The sequence below is a fragment of the Pyrus communis genome, chromosome 16 (genome assembly GCF_041283825.1).
Source record: "Pyrus communis isolate YQ-2024b chromosome 16, ASM4128382v1, whole genome shotgun sequence".
Taxonomy (NCBI): domain Eukaryota; kingdom Viridiplantae; phylum Streptophyta; class Magnoliopsida; order Rosales; family Rosaceae; genus Pyrus; species Pyrus communis.
Window position 1 is genome coordinate 10,749,226 of NC_142580.1, and position 21,039 is coordinate 10,770,264.

Consider the following 21,039-nt stretch of genomic DNA (forward strand, 5'->3'; position numbering starts at 1 on the left):
ATTATTGAAATTTGAGAATGGAAATAAATCACATATGAGTCCTGACGCATCAAATTTCAATGGATGCAAAATCATGCAAATATGCAATGCATGATCATGCATATTAAATGATTAATTAATAATTATTATAGTTTTTATAAAATTTAATATATATATATATAATTAGTATAGATAGACTTAATATTTTGGGGGTATAATTATTATAGTATATATAATTATTATAATTATTATAAATTTTATAGTTAATTTAATATATATATATTTATTATAATTTTTAGGGGTATAAAATTGTAAAATTAATGTATATAATTATTACAGTATTTTTTGAGGGTTATAAAATTATAAAAATAATATTCTGCTTATCGTGTATCGTGTTTACCCACGTGTATACCCGACCCAACCCGTTATCTTAACAGGTGCTTATCGGGTTACCCGATAAGACCCGATTCGTTATCGTGTCGACCCAAACACCTGTTAATTTCGTGTCGTGTCGTGTCGGGTTATCGGGTCGTGTCAGAAATTGCCAGGTCTAACTATAGCACAATATTGTTCGCTTTGGACCTCGACCACGCCCTTAAGGTTTTGTTTCTGAGAATTCATGCGAGAAGAACTTCTCAGTAGATCACTCATCCTGGGAATGTTCTGGCCTCCTTCTCGCTTAACTTCGGAGTTCCTATGAAACCCGAAGCCAATGAGCTCCCAAAAGGCATCATGCTATATGGAGGTGGGCATGTACATATAAGGCTTACAGGATCCACTCCTTTAGGTTATGTGGGATGTAACAATATGGAACCCAAAGCCATTGATGTCCTTGCCGGCACACTCGCACCACACGACAGAGTGACTCTGATACCAAATTGTCACATCCTGGTCCGGGCCCCCACCAGATCCCGGGCTCGACTCCATCATAGCACAACATTGTCCGTTTTGAGCCCCGACCACGCCCTCACTGTTTTGTTTCTGAAAACTCATGCAAGAAGAACTTCCCAATGGGTCACCCATCCTGAGAATGTTCTGGTCCTTTTCTCGCTTAACTTCGGAGTTCCTATGGAACCCGAAACCAGTGAGCTCCCAAAATGCCTCGTGTTACATGCAGGTGGGCATGTACATGTAAAGTTTATAGGATACACTCCCTGAACGATGTGAGATGTAACATATATACAAATATATTAATTTTTGAAAAATAAATAAACATTACATATGTATATATATATATATATATATATTAATGCTTGCTTTCGTGGATTCGAAACAGACTCCGTCCAAAATCTTAAAGCAGAAAGAAGAAAAGAATCAAAATCTCTCCCCAACTTATATTGTGCATAAATATGCCATTTCTATTATCGAACAATATATTATATGATCACTACTTCAGTAGCTTGCTTGGCTGCGATTCGTGCTCTGTTGTTGGTGCTGCTGGCATCTTCTTGGTTCTGACTAGGAAATGTGCTAATTTTGACATCGATATTTTCTTTTGTTCTGCGCGTTAAACACGTTGACAAATTAAGCATGTGTTTGATTTATCTCTATGATCTTGACAAAGAAATCAGAGCCGGCCCTGAGATTTCAGAGGTTCTGTGTGAAAGTGAATTGGAGGCCCTGAACAGTACTAAGAATTTAATTTTTTTTATTTTTTTTGTTCAAAATAATAATTTTAGTTTTCAATTGAGCTTCTATAAATTCTAATAGTACAAACAAATTTAACAAATTAACAAGTGGAAAGGTAGCATATTGTTTTTCCTTAACTATTTAGAGGGTCAGGGTTCGAATTTTCATGTTATTGTGTGAAATTTTTATATTATTTTGTGGAAGTTTATGCATTTAATAAAAATATAAACTGAAAAAAATGATGAGATGAGTTTCAAACCATTTCCCTAGAATGATGTAAAGAAGTAATAATTCTACTTGCCCTAAGACTCAAGTTTGTAATATTTTACACTTACTACTATATATACGTATATGCATGCAAACTTGAAAAATCAGGAGCCCTTCTAAGATAGGGGCCTTATGCGGTAGCACTACTTGCACCCCCAAGCGCCGGCCCTGAAAGGAATTTAAGCTGTATATTGATGGTCAAGGGATACCAACATTTTTCAAATAATTAATGGGGGGGATATATACGGCATCTCAAGTGGATATATCGTGCTTGCTTTAAAAGATCAATTCTTAAGTGATGGATTTGTGACAAGCCAAAAAATATCAAAGTCTTAAGTGATGGATTTGTGACAAGTTGGCTTGTCTTTTATATTTCTGTAAAAATTCCACCAAAATCTTGTCACTTCCAAATTTTCAATCATGATTTGTAAAAATTCTTTACGAATTTTGTAATAGTCAAAGTAACAATTTTATATACAAAGCTTGAAACCAAATGATTTGTAGGATACCTACCTCTTACAAAACTTAAAAGGTAGAGGGAATACGTAAATAGGAATCTTAAGATTTCTTTCAATTAATAATCTTATTTGGTTTGACAACATTCAGGTTACCTTACTTTGTTGAAGAAAATCCTAAATTTAAATCACATAAACAACAATTTGTTGAATAATATAACAAAAAATATTTCTCCAAATCATTCTTCTTTTACAAGAGATTTGTAGTTTCGGAGAATGTTAGAGATTTTTGGTGATTCTTGGCAACGGACCCCATCACTCTTCAATAGATAATGCTAAGGAGACCAAATTTTTTTAAACCAAATGTTGTGGTTGTTGATGATTGGATTATTACTTAAGCGTTGATTAACGTGCTTATTTTATATTGATAACACATTATTTGGTTTAAAATTTTGGTCGTCCTAGCATTACCCCTCTTCAATTAAAAGGGCCTGTATTTACCTGAAGGGCCTTGTTCAACCTAGGGTCAACCTTCAAGGTGTTAACAAATCAAAAGGCGAAAAGAAGAGATCGATATTGATTGCAAAACTCTAAATCTTATTTTATAGACAAAAGAAAAAAAAAAATCAAAACAATTGTCAAGAACGACTACACGACACAAATGCAACATCTTGCCAAAACATAATTTGGAAAAAACAGGAAAGCAGTCTAACCTTAATTAGGATAAAATATGAAATAAATTAAACAATCTTTGTTGAACAATCTTTTTTTCAACACCACTCACCGTCAAGATAATAGTGGTATTCAACATTATGAGTTTGCTAAGAAAAGCCGATGAGTATGCCCTTCTTGATGCCCATGCCAATACTGATGTAAATTTTTATTGCCAGTATCAATGCCAGTGTCAATGTCAATGAAAGCTTCTAACACCAATGCGAACCTCCCATGTCAATGCAAACTTCCATTGGCAACACTAATGTCAATACCAAATAACATAAAATAACAAACTGGTGCCGAGTGAAGATAAAGTGGGTCAACATCCATCCTAGACAAGCACAAGCAACCAATGTATGTCCAAAGACTCCAAACTAAGCACCACCTTCATTCTCGTGACGGACATCATCCTAGACCAAAGGCGGAACTACAATCAGACTAAGGTGGCCTATAGCTCAAGGGGGAAAAGTTTGAAAAATTATGACTAATTTCTAGACCTCCTAACCATTTTGCATGAATTATCCCAACCTACTAACAAGAAATTAGCCACCAACTACTCAAAATTCTCGAAAATGGAAGCCAGACTAATGCATTGAAACTTCTCGTTAAAAAGAAAATAAGGAAACAAACTTATACCTTTGTTGGAAAGAAAAATTATCAGCCCACCCTTGATTACATTCTTAATTCCGCCAACATGATCATGATTCACTTTTATATTTTCCAACAGGACAAACAGAAAAACAATCTTTGTAGAACAAGTATACCAAATCCACAATGACAAGCTAACTTAGAACTTATACTACGTCTAAAGACTAACTTAGAAAACAAAACGATTTCCCAAAAGTTCCTAACTTTATATTTTCCAACACAGGATCCTTGAAAATTATTAACCCTCGGGTTTGGACGACAACAAATCAACACTAAATGTTTCCATGATAGTTCTTTTGATGATTATCTTGAGTACAACTGTACAAGCGCGATCATTGATGCTATAAATCCACATATGTTATAATATAACTAGAAAGTGTTTAATATTCTTGAAAAAATCGTTACGACTTAAGACACACAACACATAGAAGTGGCAAGGCCAGTTCCATCTCTCTCACTCTCTTTTTGAAATTCTCTCTTGAGTTTGGATTGATATTCTAACTAGGCAATCACACATCATCTGCAAATTTGCCAACTTAAAATTCTTAAATCCCGATGCATGCATCACAGCATCATCTCTGTGTGATGCAACTTCTATTCGTGCGCGTCTTCATCAAACACCTAATTATATCTAAAGTTTGACATTGGTTATCATGCTTAAGTCCCTCTCAAATTTGTAACAAAGGGTGTTTTCATCCACAAATAAAAACCCACAGTCCCTTAACTTCATTTTTTAAACGTCTTTTTTTATTAACACTCCACATAATGTTGAATAACCTCGTATTAAAATATATTATTAAATTACATATATACCCTAATATGCAATGACTGTTTAGGCATCATAAGTTTTTTTTTTTTAAAATAAAACTTTTAAATGCATCACAATCACTTTCAACATGTATATCTCATGATTATTTTTCTCTTCAAGCTCTGAAAAAGTCACTTCCACCATCCACTACAAAGCGGAAAAAAAAAAAAAAAAAAAAAAAAAAAACCTCTAACCAACCAATAAAATTACAAATACTTTGATTGAAAAAAAAATATTTTTGACAAATGAAACTTGAAATCAATGTTTTAAAAACTTAACATGAGATAAAATTTTATAATTTTTCTTTGTTTTAGTGATTTTATCGACGTCATCAATCAAATTAAGACATTCTATGCAACCGATGATTGGTGATCTGTGCAGAGATATCAACGAAAATAGCTTTTGACTGGTTATGGAGCCTACGATTTAGTTCAGTTATGAAAAGCTAATCCTGCTTACTTTTATCATTGACAAGACAGTGAGACCTACCCATTCAAATAAAACCCCCAATCACGAATTGAATGTTCCATGCAATTACACATTACAAACTCTTTTGCAGCAAGTTATTCGGAGGCAATAAAATTCATGTTACGTATACGAAGATGATAAAATTCTTTGTTTGGTTTGACATCTAAATTTGTGAGGGTTCTGATTTACGGGTACCAATTTCTGGTTAGTTATCCAAATTTACCAATTTTTGTGTACTTAAATGAATCGATCACAAGGCAATGCCTCTACATGGGACATTGAGGTTGCATCTAGGATGTGGATAGTATGAGGTATATGTAGAAAATGAAGGGTGTATAAAGAGAGTGTGGGGCTTGAGGGTATTACGAGAAAGTATGTGAGATGTATTAAGTAAGACAAATTTCAATTAAAAAAATAATTGTGGGATGTATAAAGTATGTGGGTTGTATTCAACAATATGTAAGGTGTAATTAAAACAAACCTTTTTAAAATAATTTTTTTCAATCTCTCATATTCCACTTTCAGCCACGTTTGGCTTATCTCTATAGTGTCTTAGAGTCTTGGCACATAAGTTAGTGTATTAACTATTAAGCCAAACAAGTGCCTTTCATATCAAGGGCAGTTTGGGCATCAACCCAAGTCTCTAAAGGAACCTTCTGCTTTCGCATTCCCTTTTCCCTATCGAATTTAAAGAATGCATATAATTTGTAATCCCACCTTGCTAGCTTCCCATTTGGCGCCTATATATACGTGCCCATAAGATATCCAATTCCATCACCAAACCAATCTACTACTAGTAACTAGTAAGTTGCATGCAAACCCACAAGCTTCTTTACCTACATTTGCTCCATTTCCATAATTTTCCCTCACATTCCCATCTAGTTTCTTGGCTTCCACACAAAAGTTCCATCAAGTCTTTAAACCCTAATCCGATATCATAAGCATCCTTACCAACTAATTTTCATTTAGCCACATATACATTCCACTTCTTGGGTACATTTTAATTTCTTTCTAGCTATTTGAGATCAACAGTAAATCCATTAATGGATCGTGTAACAAAATTGGCATCACAAAATGCCATAGTGATATTCAGCAAGAGCTCGTGCTGCATGTCCCATGCAGTCAAGAGACTGTTTTACGAACAAGGGGTAAGTCCAGCAATCTATGAGCTCGATGAGGAGTCAAGAGGGAAGGAGATGGAGTGTGCTTTGACAAGGCTAGGTTGCCAACCTTCAGTGCCTGCTGTCTTCATTGGTGGCAAATGTGTAGGCTCAGCCAATACAGTCATGACACTTCATCTCAATGGGTCGCTAAAGAAATTGCTAAAAGATGCGGGAGCATTGTGGCTCTAATTAGCAACATTAATTAGCAGTGGAGCATATATCTATATGTGTCCCAAATGGTTAAAAGGGATAAATCAGTTGTATTTTTCTTTTTACTTTCCTCTTGTTACATCCAGAGGCTAAAAGCACAATGGAACTACATATCACTTTTGAGTGTTTGTCTAAATATAATTTTTGAAGTTTGGCACTATATACAGGTAATCTTTTTCTCGCATCATCCATGTACATAATGTAAACTATTGAAGAATGTTGATGAAGATAGTTATGCAGAAAGAGAGAAGAAGAAGAAGAGAAGATCGAGAGTTTAGAGAGAGAAGAGAATTTCAGAAAATGTATTATCTTTCTTATTAGTTAGAAATGATGGTTACAAGGTTTGTATAGTTTGCATTGGTAGCTTACACTCTAAGCTACACTATAACAAACTTTAACTAACTCTTTAGTCTCTTGACACATGTCTAATTCACAACTATAGGATCTTAATACTCCAAACACCAAACACATAATACTTTACTAAATATCTGTCCCTAGAGATCAAACTTTTTTTTTTTTTTTGGGGTCAAAATAGATCAAACTTTTAGTAGAATGTAACCCAAAAGAAAATGCATCATACAATATTGTTTCAGATTGATATATACTGATATAGTGGGTTGAATTAACTAATTAAGAAAATGAATAAATAAAAAACAAAAAGGAGAAGTTTAGCATTTGCCACCACAAAATAAATAAGGCTAGGATGCTTTTTGAGTAAATTAATTAATTAGCCTATATAGGTTAGTGCCATGCAAAAGCATTAATCAGCTGCGAAATGGCTGAAGATTCTGAGGTGCATAAATTTGCGTCACGTACCCTCTTGAGTAAACTCTGAAATTCTGTAACAAATATTACGTGGTGCAATCATACCGGCGGAGACGTTCCATTTTAATTGCAGATGTCTTGTCAATAATGAAAATTATGGATATATTATATTCTTTGATGGCTAAATCTATATTAACATTGGATTATCGACTTTATTGCAGCTATATGAACATATATCTTGGGAGTGTTGTTCCATCACGCATATATGGCCCTTCCAGTTCTCCGATGGGTTTCATCTGGACAGCTTTGAACCTTACATAAACACATATGGCCTTTCCAATTTATAAATGCTTATTCCTGCCACACTTGTTTACAATAAAAATATGATTAGGCCTTGGTTTGGCCTAATAAGACGATTTGCAAAGGAATCTTGGACCTTTAGTTTACTCTAAATGAACTGTGCACGCCTAAATTGTTTTTAACTTGTCAAAAATATCATAATCTCAATCTTTCTTCTCGACTAAAGAGAGCATTAAATGCGAAATACTTTGGTGTTTTAGAGGGAAGGTGATCGTGAATTTAGGCAAAACCACCGTATTGGTTATGCTAATCTTCATTCACCGCTAAAATATTTTGGATTATTTTTCTATTAATGCATCACTTTTTGGAAAGTAATCATAGGTCGACTTCAAATGAGAACACATGAAGCATCGATGGAAGAGATGGACGGTATATAAATACAAGTGAAGGAAATGACACTCAAATCATATAACAAAACATATTACAAGCTTTCAAACTAAAAGCTCATGTCTTTTACTTGTTTCATCCCTTTTGCTTTATCAAAAGACAACTTAAAATCAAGACCTTAGAACTTTAGGAAAACTTCCTTTAGACTCTAAGGCCAATTATAATTTGCTCTGTTTCCATCTCTTTTGCATAGTATCAATTAACTAGCCTTAAGACAGACAGTCTTTTTGGTTGTAACCCTTTACAAGGAAGCATTTTGACCCCAATCAGATGGTCTCATATCCAATCCGATAAGAGCTTAATCGATTGTTCTTCATTCATTTATGTATGTACTTTGCTTGATTGTGATATTTAGCAATATTAATATCAATTTCAATTACTTACTTATTGTTATTATCGCTTATTGTCTTTACTTTCTGTTGTGAATTGCTGAAGTGGTATGCTTAAATATAACTAGTTTGTATTTAACCCCATCTTAGTAGTTTCTGGTCCAACATCAAGAAACTATTAAAGTTCTTAACATGCAAGACATTAAAAAGAACCAAACTTGAGCCAAACATTGGCACAATTCTTTATAAAAAAAAGTTTTACTACTTGTGGTGCAAGTACTCAATATGCATATAATGTATTCTAAATATATTACAATTTTATGCTGGCAGAAGCCAACAGTGGCGCATCTAATAATTAACAAACCAAATGATTAAGCCTCTTTGAAGGTCAAAGTGTGAAGCCTATAGCAACTGGAAAACAAAACTACTCCGCGAGCCAACAATGTTTGTTTTCACACGGACCCTAATGTGAAAATCTACGAGTGCATATACTTAGTTATCATTATATATAATCTTTTGCATTATCATCATCTCATCCTGAAGTGGAGGAACTACTAAGGAATACGGTAGCTGGGAATTAATGTACATAACGAAGCTAAAATTTTCATTATATTTGTTGTCATAGACACATAGTGGAGCCTCCTATCCAATTACTCATCAAATCTTTACAAAAGAGGGATACTTTTGAAGTGAACCATTGCTTTTCGCTGAATTATTCCAAAATATTGTAGTAATATTTGCTAGTAGCTATTTCCCAATCCCAATCTCTGTACTAATTACATCTTCCATCATACAAAGTTATTAGCTTAATTAGGCTACGGAATTTAACTATATAATTATATAATGTTGCATTTTCTAGGTTCTAATAATACTTCATGTTTGGGGCGAGAAAATTGATATTTCATCAATATTGTATAATGTGGCACTTTGTAGTTTGTATTCTTTCATTTTCGAAAAGCGTTCTAGATAGGCAAAATATTCACCCTGTCAATATTGAGTGGTGGAATTGATTCCACGTTATCTTATAAAAATTAAAAATATATAGAAAAGGGCTCAACAAATCATGAACAACGTGTACAGGAAATATCAACGACTACGAGCTGCAGTTGGAGATGCAGGACAGTTTTTTAGGTTTATACTTTTATACGTACTTTACGTACGGACGGGTTCTTTACTGTAATTTTTGTAAGAAATATGGGCTTGTGGTGAAAGTACGGGAATGGATCATTTTTAGCAGGATCCATGACATAGACACAGCCACAGGTATTTCCATTGTAAAGCAATCATAGTGACACATAAGCCCATTCATCAACTCCTGAAGTTTCAAGCATAAACCATACTTACTACGGCCGAAAAAGTATAAAACATACGATTCGGCCTTTTTCCCTCAAAGACTGACACATGAACTTCATAATTTTAGTACTTGATTAACCAGAAAATGAAATCAAGTACTTGATGCAGTGTAGTTTTGAAGTAAAGTTTGTACGTTACTATACGTAAATATAGGGTCTCTGTGTTGATAAATTGTTTATCTTAATTACATATATCATATTTTACCGGTTTAGTTAACATTACTTTGTACATCCAGTAATATTTTAAAGAAAACGACACTTTCATGTATAATATATGCTTTAATCTTAACGTGTATATGGATACTAATGAGTTTCGCGTGCTTAGCATGGTATATAATTGTCCTATACTCCTGTCTATTAAGTGGCAAATCACAGAAAGAATAAAACATCTCCAACATGCATACGTGAATTACCACACATGCAACTAAAGATGTATAATATTCTGTCTGTGTTTGATTGGCGTGGCTTTGGTTGCTTCATCCTTACTTCAACTTAATTAGCTTTTATCAGGATAAAAATGTACGGGGCAGAACCAGCAAGCATGCATCTACATTTCATCAGACAAGTACTTATCCTGCTTTTCATCCATGTCATCCATACACACACACATGCCCTTTATGCAAAGGGATCTTCATTTAAAAAAATAAATAAATAAAGATTAGGTGTGGGACTCACTTCACATTGAATTTCAATAATTCGAACTGTCTATTTTGTTAGTCTCGATTCATATATCATCCTTGCAAAAATTCAATTCAATCTGAAACCATTTGCCTATTTAATTATCAAGATCAAATTTCATTGTTTATTATATAACAAAATATTTGTTTATTTCTTTGAACTCAATTAGATGTCTTAACTATTTCCGATTTGGCCAATATTTTGCAAGGATGATCTATGAGGTACAACTTGAAAAATAGATGGTTCCGATCGTTAAAGTTCAATGTGGTGTGGACCCCACAACTAATCCCAATTTTTATAAAAAAAAAAATGAGGATCTCTTTCCTTAAAGACTTCATATATATATATATATATATATATATATATATATACATTATCTGTTACTATTTGTGATAATGTGATAAACTCCCATTTTAGGGTGATTCGAAAACTCTAAAACTATACCATAACCCTAAACCCTACTATTAATAGAAAAATTAGCCGACATAATCCTGGATTAACCCACCAAAAGAATCTTCTTGCTAAACTTGTACAAATAATATTGAAGATATTCCAATCCCATCTACTTTCACGTTGTAGTATTAGATTTTCCAAAGGCTAACAAATGAAATTAAGACGTGATGACGTTAAAACCTATATAAATGTGCTGGCTTTTGTTGTCCTTGAGAATTAGCAATGGACTATTTTAATTTTATTTTAAGAAAAGTGCATGGCGTAAGATAAGATGCATGCCCTGGAGATCGAAGAATAGAGGTGTACAACAAAGATGAGAGTTGAATTCCACAATAGAGAGAAAAAAATTAGTTTTGCATGTACTTATAAGAAGTTGAGTTACTCATCGTATTGTCAATTAATTTCAACTTTCTTCACAACGTGCTGATGATCTTGAGATCTTCAACCAACCCATGAAAATCACGTGGATTGACATTAATCGGGTTGGACTCGGTGTCGGATTCAGGCCAACCTTGTCAATAATACACCTCCAATGGAGAATGAAAGTTAAGACTTCTAATCTTAGACGAGGTAAAGACGCTATCAAAGTTTGTCTACAACACACTACAACATCAATCCAGTCATCCAACATTGCAACTTATACATCAGTGCACTGTACAATTTCGTATTATTAGTAGGAATCTTGAAAGGTCTTGTGTGGGTGCTCTTTGGGTTGAGGCAATCGTGTAGTGTTTGACATTAGCATTGTGACTGTATGTTGGGTTGTCAACTGAGATTCTAGATCTTGGTTATTACTGAACATTAGCACATGCAATTTGGTGCGTCCTTGTTAAGTCTGCAGAGGCTCACAGCCTCACAGCCGTAGGTAGTGCCACTACATTCAGCTTTTCAGCTAATGGCTATGAGGACTGAGAACTATAGGTGCATATTGGGTTAGGTGGGATAATCATTCGAGTTGAATTGTGCTTCAAGTAGAGAAAAAAAAATAACATACTGTCAAGCAGTGTATAATATCATATCATATTGTATCATGAAGATGTAATTTAATTAAATGGTAAATAATTTTGAAGAATGTTGAGATTTCACAATAAAGTTAATTGGTAATATGGGAAGTAACTCAATTATTAATAAGCACACGCAATGTTCTTTATTTCTCTGATGCGGAATTGATACTCTCAACACGCTCTCTCACGTGTGAACAATTTTCAAGTCTAGCACGTAAACAACATAAATCAGATGACGTAGAGCACACTTAGTCGTTGGATATCACACGTTAAACAATATGTTTTGATACCATGAAGAAAGTTAATGTTTTATCATAAAATCAATTGATAATAAAGTAAATAGCCTCATTACATATGAACATATGCAAAATTTCTTTATTTCTCGATGTAAAATTAATACTTTCAATAAATTCAAATTTCAGCTCCCAAACGCAACAGATTAAAAGTCTCGTAAAACAAATGTCTCCCTTTTTAAGTTTTTATTTGCATTTGAATTCATCAACCCTATATTTATGAACTATAATTCTTCCTCTTGTCAAATATTTTTATTAATTTTTAGTCAGAGTAATTGGCTTGTGGTACGGATGTTAGGCAATAGTTGTTGGTTTGTTTGACCAGAAAAAACCATTAAAAACATAATAAAAAAAATTAAAATTTTACTGGCCATTTCAAGTGACTTTAACTTATTAATGGCTAGTTTGATATTGTTGTACTTTTAAAAAAAAACTACTTATGTAGTTGTGTTGTGAAGATAAACAAATGCAAAATAAAGTTGTTAAGTGTTTGGTAAACCTTTTTTTTTTTTTTTTTTTTTTTTGTAAAAGTGCTTTTAATAATAATAATAAAAAAAACAGTGTCTGAATATTAGTAAACTTTTATATAAATTGCTTTAAATATGTTACATGACTAAAAATGATATAATATTTAATATAATATAGCAGAGGCAAAAACTGTAATTTTATAAAACATGTGGGGGTATACTTGCCATTTGAAAAATTCATTAAATAAGCATTGATTACTATGCTTTGAAAAAAAAAAAAAACTTTTTTTTAGAAGCATGGTAGACCTTACTTATGTTTTTCTACTTTCATTAACAGTAGTTTAAAAAAAAAAACTTTTTTTTTTTGTTTTACCAAACACATTTAATATTCAAAATTTTTTAATACGCTGTTTTTTTTAAAGCACCACTATCTCAAACCAACCCTAAATAAAAGTTGAAATATTTCTTACCATGTAAATTTATTACATGTTCTAATAAAAAATATAAAAAATCAGTAAATCTATAATATAGGACAAATACATTTCATAAAACTCCGCTAATTTGAATCATTTTAAGGAGAGAGAAAAGATCAAACTTCAATAAACCTAGCCCAAAAACAAGCAAATCAAAATTTTAAAATTGTAGTTGTGCCCCAAATGGATTTGTTACTTAAAATAAGCAAAACCGACACATTCTGCAAAATCAATTTCACAATTCATACACTTCTTCAAGATTGGTTTCAAAGTTTTCAACACTTTTGCAAGGTCACTTTCAAAGTTTTCATCATTTTTGCAAAGTATTTCTACAAGATAAGTTTTGGAATTTTTAGCACTTCTGCAATATCAGTTTCAAAATTCCAGCATTTCTGTAAGATTAGTTTCAAAATTCTTACTTCTGTAGGATCAATTGCATAATTCCAGCACTTTTGCAAGATCAGTTTTTGAAATTTTAGCACTTCTGCAAGGTCAGTTTCAAAATTCGAGCACTTCTGCTAGTTTCAAAATCTCAACACTTATGCAAGATTAGTTTCAAAATTTCATAATTTTTGCAAGATCAGTTTTAAAATTTTCAATACTTTTACAAGATCAGTTTCAAAATTCCAATACTTCTACAAGATCAGTTTTAAAACTTCTAGCACTTCTAAGATTAGTTTCAAAATTTCAACATTTTTGCAAGATTAACTTCAATATTCCAGCACTTCTGCAAGATCATTTTTAAATAATTGCACTTCTACAAGATCAACTTCAAAATTCATACCTCTAAGTCATCAAAACCTCAAAATCAAATACTTTCAAGCAACGCTAAAAAAAAATCTAATCATTCTCATAAAAAAAACACTCATAAATCTATGGAACAATACGAAAACGATGGGGAGGAGAGAGAAATACGAATAAGAAGTAGGAGAGAGAAGCACGAAGGAGGAGGAGAGAGAGAGAAGTAGAAGAAAAAAGACAAGCGAGTGAAAGAGAGAAATACAAAGAGATAGAGCCCTATCTTTCAAACATAAGGGGGTGAAATTGTAAATGTAATAAATAACAACTATGACATCGCCTACTAAATGTATAAGTTTGTCCATCTAAAATAGAGTCTTATAATTTATTTACTTTTGTCGAAAAGATAGAAATTTATTAAAGTTGAATGGCAAAGTTTACAGCAACTGTAAGAATATTAAATAAAAGAGGTATTTGTTGATTCGTTTCCTGAACTTGTATGCAGCTGTCAATTCTCCTCTTGACTTTAATTTTAGCCAATTACCTCCTTGAACTTTTATAATTAGTCAATTTCTCCCTTAAACTTTAATTTTATCCGATTACCCTCATGAACTTTTATAAATAGCCAATCCCCCTGGTGTGTTAGATTTTTAGAACTTTCATTCAATTTTTCATCCTTTTTGCCCTTATACAATATTCATGTTTTGTTTCCGTGATCAAGATGGATTAAAATTCTTAAAATCTAACGTTAGGGGGAAAATTGGCTACTTATAAAAGTTTAGGGAGTAATCGGCTAAAGTTAAAGTTCAAAAAGAAAATTAGATAATTATAAAAGTGTATGGAGGTAATTGACTAAAATTAAAGTTCAAATGAGAGATTGACAACTCTATACAAGTTTAAGAACAAATTGACAAATATGCCTAAATAAAAAATGCGGCCAATCTCATCCTAAAGGAACTCACCGTCATACTTGTTAGCAAACAAAGCCACCTCATGGGCAACAAAGTTTACTATCCCCCGGAACAACACACAAACTTTGCAAAATCAAAATACATAGCTAAAGAATCGATATCAAACATCACCACTTATAATATTGCATCCCGTTTCATTTGGCTCTGTGTGTTTTTGCTTTTAAAATATAAAAGATTTTTTGAATAAAAAATTATTAAACATATTATTGGTATTTGGATTTTGGATTTTAAATTTTAAAAATTGTCAGAAATGTACTGCTACTCTGATCTCTCCCCAATACGGTTGGATCATCAGACAGCATCGTCACACCTATTATCCACCAGTAACCCATTCACCCATCTCTCCATCCAACGGCTCACACCCCTATACCACGAGCAATAAAATAGTTTCTAACGCAACGGATCGGAACCTTTCTTCCCCACCCAGAGGGTCTTCGTAGTTTTAAGACATGTGTTAAGGATGTCCATCACAAAGTGTGTATGGAAGCACATCCCTTCGAAAGGTAGGTCCCACTCATGTAGATGATCCTCATTCATGATTATTAATAACAATTGTAAATTTTAAGACGTCTGTCCTTAAAGATTTTTATGCGTTCGGAATATAGGATAATACACTAAATGTCGATATGTAAGTGAAGGAATACGTGAAAAATAATATTTTTCATCACTTATATAACGATATATAGTGTACCATTCAGATTCCGTGCACACTAAAAAAATTTCATTCGTCCAAATAGTATTTTGATACAGTCAAATATCGTTATTATTTCGTTCAAATTAGAAAGTTTAATATATTAGTTTATATTTTATCAGACATATTTTCAAAGTCAGGCGTAGAAATTTTTTCGTCAAACTTTATCCTAACACGTAAAATAAAATAACATATAACTTGTCTATAGAATATTAATAAAAATTTATCTACCCCAAAGGATAAAAAGTTAAAAAAGAAAAAGCATAACCAAAAAGTAAATTTCTTTTTTCTTGTTGGTGGCATAAGGGCATCTTCTCATGATTCCAAGAGATTAACATTACGTATGAGTAATTAGCTCCTAATGACTACATAATCCTACAATTAATTAAAAGTTAATCCCCCTCTTATTATTTCATTATTGTTGGTCTTCATATTTTACATAATTTTTCTCCTATTTTTTTTAAAACTTGTAATATTTCTTTTTCTTTACTTCTCTTTTTACACCACACCAGTTTTTTTCTTCGATTTGTTGATCTGCTTCTTCAGACATGTTGGTCTCGATCTTATTCTTAAATGGCCACTTGGGATCCTAGAGAGAGAGATAGAGCGAGAGAAAGTGGGTGAATTTAGAAATTTTGATTGGAATTGGGAGATTGGGTTGTGTGTGTGGACTGTGGGGAAGGAGGTAGGTGATGACTGATGAGTGATTGTTGAAAAAGTTTTGAACTTTTTGTTGGGGGAGATTTTGATTTTTTGCTTGGAGTTTGATATGGGTGGGTGCTTTCCTTGTTTTGGATCATCCAAAAACAAAGAGGGCAGCGGTGGTGGTAGTGGTGTCAAGGAAGTGACCAAGAAGGACTCATCAGTTAAAGAAGGCTCAGCTGCTCAGTCTCACCATGTTACAAGAGTTAGCTCTGGTGAATTTTTCTCTCCAATTTTTTATTTTCTTCAAAGTTGTTTTTCTGGGTTTCTTTGGTTTTTGATTGGTGGGTTGTGGTTCTGCTGAATTTTGTGTTTTTTGGGGGTTTTTGTGGTGTACCGTGATCATGGGTTGTTGGTAAAATATGTAGTACGGTTGATCTGATGCATCTGTGGTCTTTGTTGGATGGTTTTGGTTGGTTTGGTAATTGGGGTTTTTATGGTTTCTTTGTTGGAGTAATTCCTTAATTGTTGATTTTCTTATATGTGTTGTTTGAATTTGAACTTGATGGAGTTGCAAGTGAATCAATCCTGGAGATCTACAATTAGTTCCTGAAGTTTCGAGCATTTTTCTTTCGGTTTATGGCGTTTTGTGTTCATTCTTTAACTTCCAGATGTACCAAACATTTAGAAATTATGTTAGTTTTAAGCTTTAAATTGACATGGTCACAGAATAACTGTTATGACAATTTATATGTGCCCGGTATGCAGTAATTGTCGTTGTTAGTGATTTTGAATCTGAGGTCTTTGCTTGTGCATTAACATTGAAGTATCATTTAGGCCACTTCAGCCCTTAGCTTTCCTCGTCTTTTTTTGTTTCTTTCCAATTTTATGAATATCCGTTAGGCTACTGAGTGAATAGTTTCTATAGCTTCAGAAGTTGTTCGCTTGGCTCTATGTATTTTAGTTTCTTTGTTAACCAAACCCCTTTTCAACTTCTTTGATCCTTTTTCAGATAAAAAATTACGGAATGGTTCTGATCCTAAGAAGGAACCACCTATTCCAAAAGATGGACCTACGGCACACATTGCTGCACAAACATTTACCTTCCGGGAGCTCGCAGCTGCAACAAAGAATTTTAGGCCAGAATGTTTGTTGGGTGAAGGTGGTTTTGGACGTGTTTACAAAGGTCGCTTGGAGAGCACAGGACAGGTAGGTTCATTGGTTCGAAATGAAATGGAGAAACATCACCATAGCATATTTAAGTATTTTTCTGAGTCTTGATACTATCTGTTACATTTAGGATCTTATTCAGCATTTTCTGGATTGTGGTAAACTTGTATGCAGAGTTCATTTGAAGCATCAATTGCTGATTTTCCATCTAGTAGTCCATGATCGATCTCTCCTATGAATTTATTTGTTTCCAGGTAGTTGCAGTGAAACAACTTGACCGGAATGGTCTTCAAGGAAATCGAGAATTTTTGGTTGAGGTTCTTATGCTTAGCCTTCTGCATCACACAAACCTTGTTAACTTGATTGGCTATTGTGCTGATGGGGATCAACGCCTCCTTGTTTATGAGTTTATGCCCTTGGGATCCTTGGAGGATCATTTACATGGTTAGATCGAATTTCTCTTATTACCATAGAAAAATATAATGACATGACTCTTCCCTGATTTAGTGGCGAATGGCGATGCATCTTATCTTAAATACATATTCTCGATAACTTGTTCTGCCTGTGTTAGTCCTCGAATGTTAGTTTCCTTAAGGTGATCTTATATCTTGCATCACTATTTTAGGGTTTGTTTTTATGGCAACATTTCTCACATGAAACAAGAGTTAATCAGGGATTCAGCTAATAGATTACCGTCACTGAAGTAGATCAAATGCTGATGAGTGATGATTAATAAGTCATTCCTGCTATTTATTTGACAATTCTATCTAGTTAATCTAACTTGTACTTTTAGTCTGTACTCAACTGCTGGCATAATCCCTTGGTTATGCTGCATGAGTTCCTTTCTTGGTCAAAGTCATAGCGTTGCGCTGTTTTTCCGTATTTGATTATGCTTTCCATAGTGAGATTGCGGGATTCAAATCAGAAAAACCAGTGATAAAAAATTTTGTTGGAGACAAACATGGGATTGCTTTAAAATGATTAAGTTTTGTAACCTAGCCATCTTTCTCCTCATCGGCTCTTGACGTCTGGAATAGCTCTTACTTTGAGTTTATTGCGTTGACATGACATTGTGTCTCTGTTGTAGTTCTGGGCTTGTTTTGAGTAGTGAAAGTTCCAAATTTCATTTTTTCATATTTGACAGTCCATGGACTGTACATTTAGGATACTAGTAGGCCAAAAAAGGCGCACTGTGATGCACATGGGATATGCACTGAGTCCTGTACGTAAGGCTGACATGGTAGTAAATGCGGATTCAAAACAGAGGAAACAGTTAATCTAATTGCCACATTGTCGTAGAATACAGAAGGGATATTTTTACTGTGTGTTTACTGGCTGATGCCAGATACATCTTATGTTACTGAATGAATGATAGGAAAACTGAATGAATGAAACCAAAATTAGGTCAGTAAGATAAATGCATGGAAATAAAGGAATAGATATTAGATTGTTTGCTTTTCTGATCAGTTGAGGGTGATACCTGTCAAAGTTACAGTTGAGGGTAATTTTTCAAAATGGATTTTCCCATCGGAACAGTGATTGGATTCAAGCTCACGGTATCAAAAGGACCTTAAAAATAATTGTTGGAACAGAAAAAAAATGTGTGAAAAGGGCCTGAAGTGAAGCTAAGTGGCAAAAAGGTTTTTAGTCGAGTAATATAGCTCCAAAGATATGAACTACTCTTCCGACAGTCAACTACCCAGACCTGGGTTCAAGTGTACCAAGGATCTCTAGGAAACCTTTCACAGTACTTACAAATGAACGACTAAATATTGCTATGTAAAAGAAAGAGTATGTTAACTTGAAGGTTAGTGGCCTTTGCTGCAAACTGACTACTTTTGTAACATCTAACTTTCAAATTCAATGCACTGAGAAGGGCCAGTAAACACTCTGCTCAGTCATATTGCCAAAACCCCAAAACCTAATTTTGCAGTATCATTATCTTTTTTTTTTCGTGAACAATTTCTTCTCCCTTCAAATCTCTTTATTACTTACAAATCTGAAGTTTGTTTTCGATGTGTACAATTTCTTTCAATCATCCACATTGCTTCTGTTTTACATTTTCAGATCTTCCATCAGACAAGGAACCCCTGGACTGGAACACAAGAATGAAGATTGCGGCGGGTGCAGCTAAGGGTTTGGAATATTTGCATGATAAAGCAAACCCTCCCGTCATATACAGAGACTTGAAATCGTCAAACATCCTTCTTGACGAGGGTTTTCACCCAAAGTTATCTGATTTTGGGCTTGCAAAACTAGGTCCCGTTGGTGACAAGACACACGTCTCCACACGTGTGATGGGAACATATGGCTACTGTGCTCCAGAGTATGCTATGACTGGCCAGCTGACTCTGAAGTCCGATGTCTACAGTTTTGGAGTCGTCTTCCTTGAACTTATTACAGGGCGAAAAGCCATTGATAATACCCGAGGTCCTGGAGAGCATAATCTTGTTGCATGGGTAAGTATGCATTTGTCATTTTTATAATTTTGGTTGTTAATATTTTTTCAGATAAGTTTTCATCACTCCGCAAATTCACTTGAAACAAAGCTGTCCTTTTGTTTTTGTCTTCTCGTTTTGTGGATATTCGGTTTACAGGCACGGCCACTCTTCAAGGATCGTAGGAAGTTCCCGAAAATGGCCGATCCGCTATTGCAAGGCCGTTACCCAATGCGAGGGCTCTACCAAGCTCTTGCTGTTGCAGCCATGTGTTTGCAGGAGCAAGCGGCTACAAGGCCTCTAATAGGGGATGTTGTGACTGCTCTCACGTACTTAGCCTCCCAAACATATGATCCAAATGCAGCCAGTACTCAAAGTAACAGAGTTGGTCCATCTACTCCTAGGCACAGGGATGAACGAAGGAACATGGGAGATGGGCTAGATAGCCCAGATGACTCTGAACGTGGTGGACGACAGGGTTCTCCTGCTAGGCATAAAAACTCACCTGATTTCAGAAGAAGAGACCCCAATAAGGACTTGAATACCGCCGCAGAATTAGGGAGGGTTGAAACTGGCACTGGGTCTGGGAGAAGAGGAGGTTTAGATGGGTTGGACCGACAAGAGTCTCAGAGAGACAGCCCATTAAGTGCTGGGAGAGCACGGGAAACTCCCAGAAACCGTGATCTAGATAGAGAACGTGCAGTGGCTGAGGCAAAGGTTTGGGGTGAAAATTGGAGAGAAAAGAAGCGAGCAAATGCGATGGGTAGCTTTGACGGTACAAATGAGTAAATGCAGCAACAAGCCTGGTAAAGTTTTCTTCTGAGGAAAAATGTATTGTAAGTTTCTGGGGGACATCGCGATGAAAGAGAAGATTATGAGAGCTGCATTCATCCTTTACGGTATTGGTGTCCATGCTCACCGAGGGAATAAGTATTCTGTCATCCTCCGGCTTTGGCTGTTGTTTGCTTGTGATATGTCATTCTTGTAGTTGAGTATGGAAACTGAATGCTCGGGTATTGCAGTAAAGGAAGAAACAAGTCGAGAAAGGGATTGGAGGAATGGGGGTAGTTTAATGATTTTCGGGTAGCGCCCGACAACAGAACGGTTGTATGCAACATGTTGGTCTTTGTATTAATGTTCTGATGCTCATATTACAGGGAGAGTCGTCGGAACGATGTATAATTTTTGCCCCGTATGATGTGTAGCCTGTACGTTTTGGGGAAAGTAGTGGGTTTGGTTTGGATGATGTTGTTGCATCTTTTGTACTCTCTCATACAATCTCGTGTATGGATGGATTTCTGAGTCATGTTTTCGGCCTATACAGAAACGTCGATACAATTGTTTTTCCCATGTATATTTCTCTCCTTGTGAAGTTATTTTCCCATATGTTTTTATTTTTATTGTCTTCATTGTTCAATGTACAAAATTGATATTGCAAAACATTGTTTTTCATGCTTGGTACTTCGTTGCAACCCCCTTGCTTTGTA

General features: G+C 34.4%; 1 protein-coding gene and 1 pseudogene across 1 annotated transcript; both read left to right on the plus strand.

Annotated features, from left to right (window-relative positions):
• Window positions 1-5,757: 5,757 nt before the first annotated feature.
• On the plus strand, window positions 5,758-6,464 carry LOC137730477 (monothiol glutaredoxin-S10 pseudogene; annotated as a pseudogene).
• A 9,063-nt stretch (window positions 6,465-15,527) lies between these two features.
• On the plus strand, window positions 15,528-20,906 carry LOC137731870 (serine/threonine-protein kinase PBL27). Its single transcript, XM_068471113.2, has 5 exons — window positions 15,528-16,219; window positions 16,957-17,153; window positions 17,369-17,558; window positions 19,182-19,573; window positions 19,712-20,906. The coding sequence occupies exons 1-5, from the start codon at window positions 16,072-16,074 to the stop codon at window positions 20,339-20,341; spliced, it is 1,557 nt and encodes a 518-aa protein (XP_068327214.1). The 5' UTR covers window positions 15,528-16,071; the 3' UTR covers window positions 20,342-20,906.
• The last annotated feature ends 133 nt before the right edge of the window (window positions 20,907-21,039 follow it).